This window comes from Monopterus albus, unplaced genomic scaffold (genome assembly GCF_001952655.1).
Source record: "Monopterus albus unplaced genomic scaffold, M_albus_1.0 scaffold1.1, whole genome shotgun sequence".
In the NCBI taxonomy this organism is placed as follows: domain Eukaryota; kingdom Metazoa; phylum Chordata; class Actinopteri; order Synbranchiformes; family Synbranchidae; genus Monopterus; species Monopterus albus.
In genome coordinates, this window is record NW_018127881.1 from 3,816,441 (window position 1) to 3,828,402 (window position 11,962).

The window sequence follows — 11,962 nt, forward strand, 5'->3', positions numbered from 1 at the left end:
AGATGGAACATTGTGGGTGTGGTGTATGAATGTTAACACTTTGTAATAATTCTTTAGTATATTACTTGTGTGGTGTAGAAGATAATTATTTAAGATTGTAATTATGTAAGAATGTTAACACTGTTATAATTCTTTAGTATATTACTTGTGTGGTGTAGAAGATAATTATTTAAGAATGTAATTATGTAAGAATGTTAACACTCTGTTATAATTTTTTTAGTATATTACTTGTGTGGTGTAGAGGATAATTATTTATGTAGATTTACTGCTTGCAAACCAATGATGGTAAGATGATGTCATGGGGTAGGACTGGATAAGTCTGACTTCTTCCTACTCCATTCAAGCATGTACTAGGTATAAGCAAATTGATATTGGATTAGCATTTGTTGGATATGTGTAAAATTATGTGTGTTGATATATCAACTGTTTTTACATGCTTGAAAGAAATAATCAATCAATCAATCAATCAAAAATCAACTTCATATCAGAACCCCAAACACACTACTTCAGTAACGCTTCCAGCAACATCATAGCTTAAACACGTTGAGCTAATGCTATCTACAGTGCCTTGCGAAAGTATTCGGCCCCCTTGAACTTTGCGACCTTTTGCCACATTTCAGGCTTCAAACATAAAGATATAAAACTGTCATTTTTTGTGAAGAATCAACAACAAGTGGGACACAATCATGAATTGGAACGAAATTCATTGGATATTTCAAACTTTTTTAACAAATAAAAAACTAAAAAATTGGGCGTGCAAAATTATTCAACCCCTTAAGTTAATACTTTGTAGCGCCACCTTTTGCTGTGATTACAGCTGTAAGTCGCTTGGGGTATGTCTCTATCAGTTTTGCACATCGAGAGACTGAAATTTTTGCCCATTCCTCCTTGCAAAACAGCTCGAGCTCAGTGAGGTTGGATGGAGAGCGTTTGTGAACAGCAGTTTTCAGTTCTTTCCACAGATTCTCGATTGGATTCAGGTCTGGACTTTGACTTGGCCATTCTAACACCTGGATATGTGTATTTGTGAACCATTCCATTGTAGATTTGGCTTTATGTTTTGGATCATTGTCTTGTGGGAAGACAAATCTCCGTCCCAGTCTCAGGTCTGTTGCAGACTCCATCAGGTTTCCTTCCAGAATGGTCCTGTATTTGGCTCCATCCATCTTCCCATCAATTCTAACCATCTTCCCTGTCCCTGCTGAAGAAAAGCAGGCCCAAACCATGATGCTGCCACCACCATGTTTGACAGTGGGGATGGTGTGTTCAGGGTGATGAGCTGTGTTGCTTTTACGCCAAACATAACATTTTGCATTGTTGCCAAAAAGTTCGATTTTGGTTTCATCTGACCAGAGCACCTTCTTCCACATGTTTGGTGTGTCTCCCAGGTGGCTTGTGGCAAACTTTAAACAACACTTTTTATGGATATCTTTAAGAAATGGCTTTCTTCTTGCCACTCTTCCATAAAGGCCAGATTTGTGCAGTATACGACTGATTGTTGTCCTATGGACAGAGTCTCCCACCTCAGCTGTAGATCTCTGCAGTTCATCCAGAGTGATCATGGGCCTCTTGGCTGCATCTCTGATCAGTCTTCTCCTTGTATGAGCTGACAGCTGTAATCGCAGCAAAAGGTGGCGCTACCAAGTATTAACTTAAGGGGGCTGAATAATTTTGCACGCCCAATTTTTCAGTTTTTTATTTGTTAAAAAAGTTTGAAATATCCAATAAATTTCGTTCCACTTCATGATTGTGTCCCACTTGTTGTTGATTCTTCGCAAAAAATTACAGTTTTATATCTTTATGTTTGAAGCCTGAAATGTGGCAAAAGGTCGCAAAGTTCAAGGGGGCCGAATACTTTCGCAAGGCACTGTATGTGAACATCTAAATACAAAACTCTTGAACTGATGACTTTATTCTGCTCTTTGTCAAATGATTTCTAGGAAAAAGAAAAGCTGACAGTGGTGTCTGGAAGAGCTGAAGAGCTTTGACATCATGCTCCTATCATCAGCTGGACCTGGAGATGCTGTATATATGTAACAGTCTGAGATTTCTGGGTGGTGGGAAGTGAACTTTCAGTGACAGGTTAAAACGGGAGATGGTAAGAAATTTCATTTCATTTCACTTAAAATAATCAGTCTTTGTTTTTTCTTAATTTTAGTAAACCGCTTTAGGCTGCATGTTTGCTCATCCATATTTTTTATTTATGGCTGAACTTTATTTAATACTGTATGATGATATTCCACTTTTCTGTATCATAATTTGACTACTGTTGTCTCTGTTCACTTTTTTCTTCCAAGTTGAGAGTCTAAGCATATTGTTTGTTGCAAAGACTGATTATTTTCTGTTTAACTCCAGCAAATGTACAAGTCTGAACAGACAACAGCAGTGCACATAAAAGACACAGACATTTATCTCATTCATTACAATGAGACCACTGCATTAGCACAGTGGGGTGCCAGTGCACAGGAAGTGTCTGGGTATAAAACTGAACCTGGCTCGTCTCTTTCCACAGGATAATTCACTGTTATCCAGCAACACGTTGTTTTAGCCTCTTAGCTGCACATTCCTGTTAGATTACGATGTGTCAGGCACTTTAACTTATGTTCAAGTCTTATTGTATTCTAAATTGTTGGGCAGTGTTGCACCTTCCAGCACAGAATTCTACTACTTAAACTGCCTTCCTCGGGCTTGTTTAACCCAATTTGCAACATGCAAGTTGTGACTTGCAACATGAGGTCATCTCCTCATGTCTTAATGCTGACATGTGTCACCAATCCAAACGAATACACACCTGTCATCCATGCACGAGCATATAAGACCCCTGTAGGACTCAAATGTATCTGCAATTTGTGTGAGAGTGAGCTGTCGCCAGATGCAATGTGCATATAAGCAGTGTCTGTCTCACTGGTAGCTGTGTCAACACGCCTCCACCTCGCTTTTGCTACCGCCTCCCAAAGTAATATTTAGAAGGCCGTGAATATAAGCATTAATAATTCAAAGTGAACATCTTAAATTGAACCTGAAATGTTTATTGACAATGTTAATTGATCTTCAGAGGCTTTCATACTGTACCTGCTTCATCTTGGCTAGCTCTCTCCGTGTGTGCTCATCGTTCCTCAGGTCCTTCTTGTTCCCCACCAGGATGATGGGAACATTGGGACAGAAGTGCTTCACCTCAGGCGTCCACTTCTCAGGGATATTTTCTGGCTCGGGAGAAATGAGAAGTAAGCTGAAATGCTCAAGAGAGAACGAGCTATAAAAAGGGATCGGCTGCACAGAGTCACAGTGGAGAACACTTCTCATGACAGACTGCTCTGCAGATTGCTCTAGGCAAAGCTGTTTTTAGCTGCACTAACTCTACTTCCCATAAAGTTCATTAAGGCAAACAGCTTGCTTAGCTGATATGGAATGCTTTGATTTTGAGAAGTAAAATAAAATCTAAATTTTAATCTGCCAACTTTATGCCTGCAGTTCCTTACCTAAACTGTCAGGGCTGTCGATGGAAAAGCACATGAGAATAACATCTGTGTCGGGGTAGGACAGAGGCCTCAACCTGTCGTAGTCCTCTTGGCCTGCAGTGTCCCACAGCGCCAACTCCACCTGGGACAAAACAAAACAAAAACTTCAGCAAATACACACATAATATACATAGACTACAAATGGAGCTGATTAAATCATGGTTTTGGAAACAGAGCGATTCAACTTTTACTCCTCATTACCACCATGATTTATTCATGTCCTTTTTGTAAGCGTATTGTAACATGACTCCATTTTAAAGGGTAAAAATGAAAATGAGCTGTCTACCTAGTAATGTTTCTCACTGTCTCAAATGGATACACAAACAAACATTTAACCAGTCACAACATAATTACTGGTGAACTTTCTCTTCTCATCCATCGAGAGCCTTGACTATTTGGAAATGATGTACTATATGAACCTTGAGGCATGTTGTGCCTCTGAGTAATCTTCCCAAATGCCTGCACTTTAAATAACAGAAAGTAAAGTACGTTAAGGTCATTTAAACATTTTCCTCCTCTGACCATACATAGTATGTATTTTAATTAAAGCTTATGATGTGTGGTTTTTCTCAAGTTCTTTTCCCTTGTTTGTGGGATATTAGGTGTTCGCTGATTTCCCCCTCACCGCCACTGCAGCTCTGACCTAATCAGAGCATTCTACGTCTGCCGTGTTGTCAGTGTTGAGGAAATGAACCTGGCGGACTGGACTCATCCCAAAACACCACTAATTAATTCAATTAGGGAAAGTGGGAGATTAGGAGCATCAAGCCGTCCATGTATGGACATTAGAAGCCAGTCTTCAGTTGACTCCACTCCTAAGATAAACTGTGTTCGAGAAAAAAAAAAGACTTTTGCAAAGGTTTTAAATACTGGGACTTTACTGCATGACAAAAGATTCTGGTCTGCCCACAGAGAGCACAAGCATCAGTCAACCGTCCCAAAATAGAGGCTTGCAGAGGCCGAGGGTGGGAGGTGGCTGCAGTTAGGCTCCCAGTGGACTTGCTGTAAGCTACAGACTTTGGGATAGAAAGGAAAGTTGGACAAAACTGCTATTTTAGAACCTGCACAATCCACTTAAGGTGGGAGGAAGATACATTGATACAAACTGTACAATTACAAACAAACTAATTGTATAATGAGTTAATTCTTATTAAAGAGCCATTTTCTTGAGTGTTGGGGGATAACGGAAGTAGCCGACAGTCATATCTTTACCAAAATAATTCCCTCCTAGACCAATGTTCGTCATGAGCTCCTAAGTTTATATTTCCTGTCCAGAACAGTTAACCCCTTCTTGCCTCTCCCTACCTAAGGGTGACCAGGACAGGAAATGACAGCTGTTTATTGGGCAGGATAGGGATGGTCCTGACGGAAAGAGGGGGAATGCCAGGAGACACCCCTGTTCTCTGTCTGAACAGGAAGCTGGGAAGTAGAGTCATTTCCTGTTTTGCCAAGTGGTGATTCTGCAGCAGTGGTCAGCTCAAGAGAACAAAGCCCTCTGACAACATCTGTGGCTCAGTCTGGACCCTTGCTGGCCCACCCCTCACGGCTCAAACTCAAGATGTCACACCCACACCCACACACTTGTGAGTAATACTTCAGTGTAGTTGTTTTCATAACTCTGGCTGTGTCCAAAATCATCCTTGTTTATTAGACAATGCATTTTACTGACCCCCCTACTATTTTATTTGAAAGTCTGAATTCTGAATGTGAAATTTACAGGTAGCGTTTAGGCTAGCATTAGCTGATCTGTCCTGCTCTTTGTTAAATTTGAGAACATTTACACTCTAGCAACACCAGCAAACATTTCCAAAGATGCATAGAGGTTAGGCTTTATTCTAAAGGCCTATGCTCTGATGTTAACACATCAGAAATTAAAAATCTGAACAACAAAATATAAATCTAGCCCATTTCATGTCCAAAAAGCTGCTTAAGTGTCAACTGTACAAACCTGTTTTCCGTCAACCTCGATATCAGCGATGTAGTTCTCAAACACTGTTGGGACGTAGACTTCAGGAAACTGGTCTTTACTAAAAACAATGAGAAGACACGTTTTCCCACAGGCGCCGTCCCCGACAATCACCAGCTTCTTCCGAATGGCTGCCATCTCTGTCGGGAAACAAAAGGAGGGGTTTTTTATGAGGTCTGTCACAAAAAAAATCAAAAGTGCCAAATTTACTATCAGTATCCAGGAAATCAGAGCAGCTGCTGCAGTACTCGGTGGTGTCCTAAAGCAGACAAACCACCACACTGCTTTTGATATCTCCAGATGCTTCTTTAGTTCTCCTCCAGAATATTTTCATAGTAGACAAGGTCATAATTATCTCTAAATTACTTTGTATTAAAGAAACAGTCCCTATGTTAGAAGCGCTACAAAAGGGTTTAGAAAGCTGCAAGCTGTAGTGCAAATCAGCATACAACCATTTCCCATCCACAACAAAACCATGCCAGACAAATGTAGAATTAAATCACATCTACAATTCCAGCGTGAAAGGTTGACTTCTTGTATAAGAACGCAGTGGACCAAAAATCAGTTCAGCAGAGAGCACTGGTTTATCTGGTATACAAGCAGGCTGTGTGGGGATGAGCTAGCGATGCTGCTGATAGATGAGTTGGAGCCCTGCTGCTTGGGAGCAGCTGTGCATATAGTCGTGTGGCTCCCCACCCCAATCGCTTTCTGCCAGACAGCCTTGACAGCAATCCTCTTAATGAGGGCACCCACTTATCAGGGAAAATTCATCTTTCAGTGCCGCAGGCACAGGTTTGAGTGGAGCCTGTCCCAACGCCCACTTTTAATCTCTGCATAGCAACATCAGGTGTTTCAGTAAAGTAGCATCAAACTGAGAAAAATCATCACAAATACAGATTGAAGTTATTAGTCAAACTATTATTGGTTTGCTTTGCTACCACAGATTAGCAGATTGGTATCACCAATTATATTGTTATCTAGCTTGTTAATCATTTCTTCCATGCAGCACAGGATATATTTATATGGATATAGTTAAAGGATATATTTCCATGGTTATTAAGACTTGGCAAATTGGTAGCCACACAGGACATTTTGGGCGTTTTTGTTTGTTTAACAGTTTATTAACATATTGTTACTCTCGATGCAGAAACTGTGGCCATGGTTTAGGCATATTTTGTGCCTTTTGCTCCTTCTGGTGCCTTGTACTGTGTTAACAGTTGCAGAGGTTTTGCCAAGAGGTGCCAAAGATGTGTTTATATTTAGATAAGCAGGCAAATCCCCTGAATATGACTGTAAAATGACAACCAAAATGATCATCCACTTCAGCTGCCGTTGCAAATGCCCCTATTGATATTAAAAAAAGCTGAATATTTAATGACAACAAAGGCTCCTTCTACTGACTCCAGAGAAACTGTGCGGTATCTTGTGCCCTCCGGAGATGTTGAGTTTAAAGCCAAACAAGTGGGAGACAGCAGCACCGCGGCCTCGGAGGCTCACCCTGTGGAACAAAACAATCCACTTCCTGTTCTGTGAAGCCTGGGAGGGTTTTGGCTGCTGGTCTGTTTGGACAGGACTCAGAGAGGACACAGAGAGGGGTGCTAGTAGACCTGAAGCAACATATGCAAGCATGCACACATGCTTACTCGCTTAAACATGTACATGGTCCCTATCTTTGCACAAGTCAATGATAGCTTGTCCCTGGTGGCTATGATATTGGGAGTCTGTAAATGAACACCTTGACACATTGCCAGAAGGAAAGTATTGGTGAAAGTGTGCCACATAGTTGCAAACTGTACTGAATACTCCTGATACCCAAGACTGATGCTCTCCAATTAGATGCTACTGACCACTAATGACAGCAACAACTGAGGAGGAAGTTTGGTAGTAGCTTGATCTCACTCTGATTCAATCAAAACATGTGAATGGCCACCACCTGTCTGCAACCAGTATCCATTGGCTGAGCCCTACTTTGACACTAGTGACCGAAAGCAGAGGCGTCACTGAGAGTTTAACTGTTCTCATGAGAGCTGAGACAAAAGCAGAAATAGTTCCACATTATTCTGTCAGCTCCACATAAACATCCTTCAGTTCAGGGGGCAGGCATTTCCATTTAACCATCGCTGTGACTCTACACAACAGTTATTTGTGATCTAACATTTTTCCTCTCAATCTTCTAGCATTGATTCCAACCTTTTCAGCTTGTAGCCCTTTAAAATAAGAACTGCCTACGTTCAGTCTGACTTCAGACCAAATAAACATCGACCCTTAGCAATGCAGCAGGAACACTAACACAAAAGGCTTCAGCAAAACAAAAAAAAGTAGGCGTTCTGACTAAGAAGTTGAACTAAGCCCAACCTTTGTCTCAACACCAAACACAATGTCATCTGGCAATGCACTGGTTAATAACATACACGCAAGCATGCATTCCTGGTGGATTATTTGTAACGTGACTGCTGCAACAAAAAATAATTACTGCTCTGAATACATTCCAGAGATGTAAAATCCTGTTTCACACTCCTTACTCCAAACTACTGTGTTTTAAAAGTCATGAATCTGTAATAAAGCAGGCTGTTGGTGAGATTGGTGGAGTTGGACAGTGACGGTGGCTGGTCATGTTGAGCAGGCCTGGCTCTCTGATGAAAGCGCTTAGCAAGCCAGTTGGGCATGACTGCTGCCAAGTTATCTGCTCTTTGTTTGTGTGAGGACAGGATTCAAACATATTTTAAAGGTGCACTGCATTAGACAGTGGTATGTTTATGCTGTAACCGGTGACTACTAGTAGGACTGGCTGAGCTGCATAACTAGGGCTAACAGCTGGATGATTGAGTAGGGAATTCAGATGAAAGTGCCACTCAAGCCAGCAGGGCCAGCTTAGCCTGAGCAGATGAAGTGTAGATATGAGGCTTGCTCAAGCTACAGAGCATTTACTCTTTGATTGAGTGAGGGTAAAAAGTGCGTTAGGTAAGGTCAAATGTAGGGTGGGTGAGGGCAAGAGACTATCGCTGCCGGTGGGGCCCAGCAGAATCATGATGCCGTGGCCTGATAATCACTGATAGGTCATACTGTCATGACCTATTAGGCCAATGTCATTTTGGTCTGACTGCCCACTAGCACAACCCCTCGTCACATGCTGTATACATCTATCTATAAGTTGTAGACAAAGAGTGATTTTGTTTACCAAAAGTTAACCGAAATGAAGAAAGCACAAAAACCATAGCGGGCACATGTGAGCGTCAACAAGTAATGAAGAAAAAGTGTGAAGCCTTCAGAAACTGAAAACCCTATAAAACCTGATCCAAACACAACTTAAGGACCCATTAAGGTGCATGTGGAAAGCAAAGCACTATTAATTCCTACAACTATTTGAGCAACATCCCAGGTTAATGAATCCACCTCTCTAAGGAGGTTTCCTGGGGCTTAGGGGCCAACAAGAGTTATGCAACAAGCTGATCAGAGTTAGCACAGAGCAAACTGGCAACCAATAAAAGGCCTGTTGTTTCTGAGATGATGACTTTTTTGTACTGAGGTCATACAAGCAAACATATATGAGTCCAAATAGGGTAGTCTCGATTATCTAACAGAGCTCCCAAGGCCGCACCTCTCTCTTTGATATACAAAACTAGACTTAAAAAGATCAGTTAGTCAACAGGTGATAACAAAGAAAAGTTATTGTGGGGGTTTTCTGTGTTACGTTCGTACACAGGAGTTGTCAAGGAGCTCAGTCAAACTTGGTGGAGACAAAGCCTTGACATCTAGCTGAGCAGCAAACACAGTGCTGGACTATGACTGTCATTTGGGGAGATATCTGTGTGAAACAGCACAAAATAAATTTTACTAGAGAATAAAAATGACCCAAACTTGAGGTCCATGATTTTTACATGACTACGCTGCAGCATCTTTGGCACCTCAACTGGAACTTATTTCTAATAAGGAATTAGCATTTTTTCCACTTCTATTTCTCATAAGGTTTGAGCTGAAAGGCTGCTTTCTGAAAAAAAAGAGAGAAGAAGAGACCTATAAATCTGAGGGCACGCCAAAATTTGCCTCACCTCTGCAAGTGAGTCTGAGAAATGAGTCAAAGCTGACAGATGTCGTGACTGAGACAGTGCTGACAGTCTGCAGAGCCTTAACCCAGATGTTAAAAATTTTACATCTGATCAAGTCTGACAGGAAGCATTTGACAACAGACATGCACGAGCAGACATTTGGTGACTACCCCAAAACTCATCTTACGAGAATGCTTCAGACTGCTTTTGATTAGGTGTTTATGAATACAGTGAAGAGAATCCTGCGTTTACGTATGTGGACTTGAGTGCATGAAATGAGCACTGAGCTCTCTTTACACAACAGCAGGAACACACACGGCCAATCAGGTCAGCCACAAATTGTTTGGGCGTATGTTACAAACACACCAGATCCCTTCACTGAGTCATGACTTTCCTGGTACACCCATGGAAATGATCAAATGTGCCAACAGTGAACCAGCCCATGAGACAGAATGACCCATTTATCTATGCATAAATCAGAACCTAACTAATTCAGGAACTAAAAATTAAATGTTAACACAGGAATAGTTCAACATGTTGGGAAATTATTATTATTAATATTATTATTTGTTTACTTGCTTAGAGTTAGATGAGAAGACCACTCCCATGACCGCAAGGTAAATATGAAGCTCCAGCAAGCAGCAATTCAGCTTAACATGATGACCAAACTCAGATGATGAACTGCATGGCTTGGAGAGATCTGGCACTTTATGACTCACCTTTGTAAAATAACTCCGGTAATAAGCAGATAAACAGGGCTGGAATGTCAGAAAACAGTGAACATCACCCTTCCACTATGCACAAGGAAACATGTTCAAAATGTTTTTGTCTGACCTGCCAGACAATAACTAATAAAAATCCATTTTTGACATTTGAGAAGCAGAGAGCAGGGGATTTTTGGCATTTTTATCCCCCCCAAAAAGACCCAAAACTATTCACTGTTTATCAAAAGTTAGTGTTGAAACAAAAGTTTGATAATGATTTAGGTAATTATCCAGGCAAAAATGCCAAATATTTAATGGGTCCAGTTTATCAAAGTCAAAGCAGCTCTGTTGGGTTAAACTGTCAGTCAAAAAGACTCAAAACTAAAAATCATTAAGGGGATTATTCAACATATTTTAGCCCCAAAGTCAAAAATTCTAAACATATTAATCAACCACGGAAATAATCAGAAACGCACATGTACAAAGATGCACATGAAATGTTTTTTTGATCAAGTTCTTTTAGTGATGGAGCTAGAGATTGTGCTTCTTCAGTTAAATGTGAAACATAAGCATCACAAACGCTGCACATTTGTTTTGTCCAACCACCAGTCCAATGACAGTCAAGTTAATTAATGCTACAAAAGAGAGAAACGCAGGAAATACTCATAATTGAGAAACTGGAACCAGAGAACATTTGCCATTTTCCTTAACATAGTCTATTAATATACTGTATTATTGTATTATAGCCTCATTCTGTACTATCAAAACTGTTAAAAAATACGTTATATTTTATGTTAATCGACTAATCTGCTAATTGTTTCAGCACATCTAGATCTTACTATCCTCATCTACCTGCAGGTACATTAAGAAACAGGTTATATTTAGCATGAATGTCACGTGTATGAGGTTTTCTGCGAACTCAGCAGGATGGTCATAATATCATATGTAGGCCTAAAAAAAACCAACCTTAAGTTAATGAGACTTTCCTATTAAAATCACATTAAAAGCTCCGGATTGGCACTCTTGGCCCCAGTTAAACCCTTCTTGACGTTTCAAATAACTCTCTTATGCTCTCACATTTCATTCTCCACATATTTTGTTATGTTTGAAAATCATTCCTGGCAGTTCCAACAACGCAGTCTGAGAAATGTGTGGCTTTATAATGAGGAAATTAAGTGTCTCCAGGAGGAGAACAGGCTCATTAGGAGATTTGCCATGCGGAGTTGCTTAATGAGATCCCAGCAGTTGGACAGACTGTACATACCGACAGGATCGGATCTACTGCTTTGACTTTGAAACTACCAACAATAAAGATATCAACAGTTGTACAGAAACACGACCAGACAACCACACTGGATACACTTCATTACCGCGGTGTCAGAAATTAAACTATTACCTAAGCAGGAAACGGCGACTGTTAGTACAAGAACAAGCCACCACCTTGTTCTCACCAAACTAAGTCAGCTATAATTAGAATCTTGACTTGTGTCAAATGAGAATGTTTAGTCAAACTACAGCTTTTGCTTCATAATTACCTGTCGTTCGCCAGATAGGAGGTTATTACAAATATTAATCCCCGCTTGCTCTTTCCTCTTGATCGTGACACACACAGTTCCTGCTGCAGTATTCACTAATTGTACAGAGAAGATGCTGAGAAACGGGAAAGGCGAGCAAGATCCTCCCACCGACACCAACGACAAGCTAACATGCTAGGCTAACATGCTAGTA

The 11,962-nt window shown here is 40.7% G+C and overlaps 1 protein-coding gene across 1 annotated transcript in view; it reads right to left on the minus strand.

Moving 5' to 3' along the window:
• The window catches only part of LOC109951815 (rho-related GTP-binding protein RhoA-D-like), a 16,445-nt gene extending 4,483 nt beyond the window's left edge, over window positions 1-11,962 (minus strand). The window contains exons 1-4 of the mRNA XM_020586557.1: window positions 11,770-11,962; window positions 5,467-5,624; window positions 3,480-3,600; window positions 3,073-3,203 (exon numbers count right to left, since the gene is read on the minus strand). Coding sequence (XP_020442213.1) covers window positions 3,073-3,203; window positions 3,480-3,600; window positions 5,467-5,622 — 408 coding nt within the window. The 5' untranslated portion in view covers window positions 5,623-5,624; window positions 11,770-11,962. The remainder of the gene's footprint in view (window positions 1-3,072; window positions 3,204-3,479; window positions 3,601-5,466; window positions 5,625-11,769) is intronic.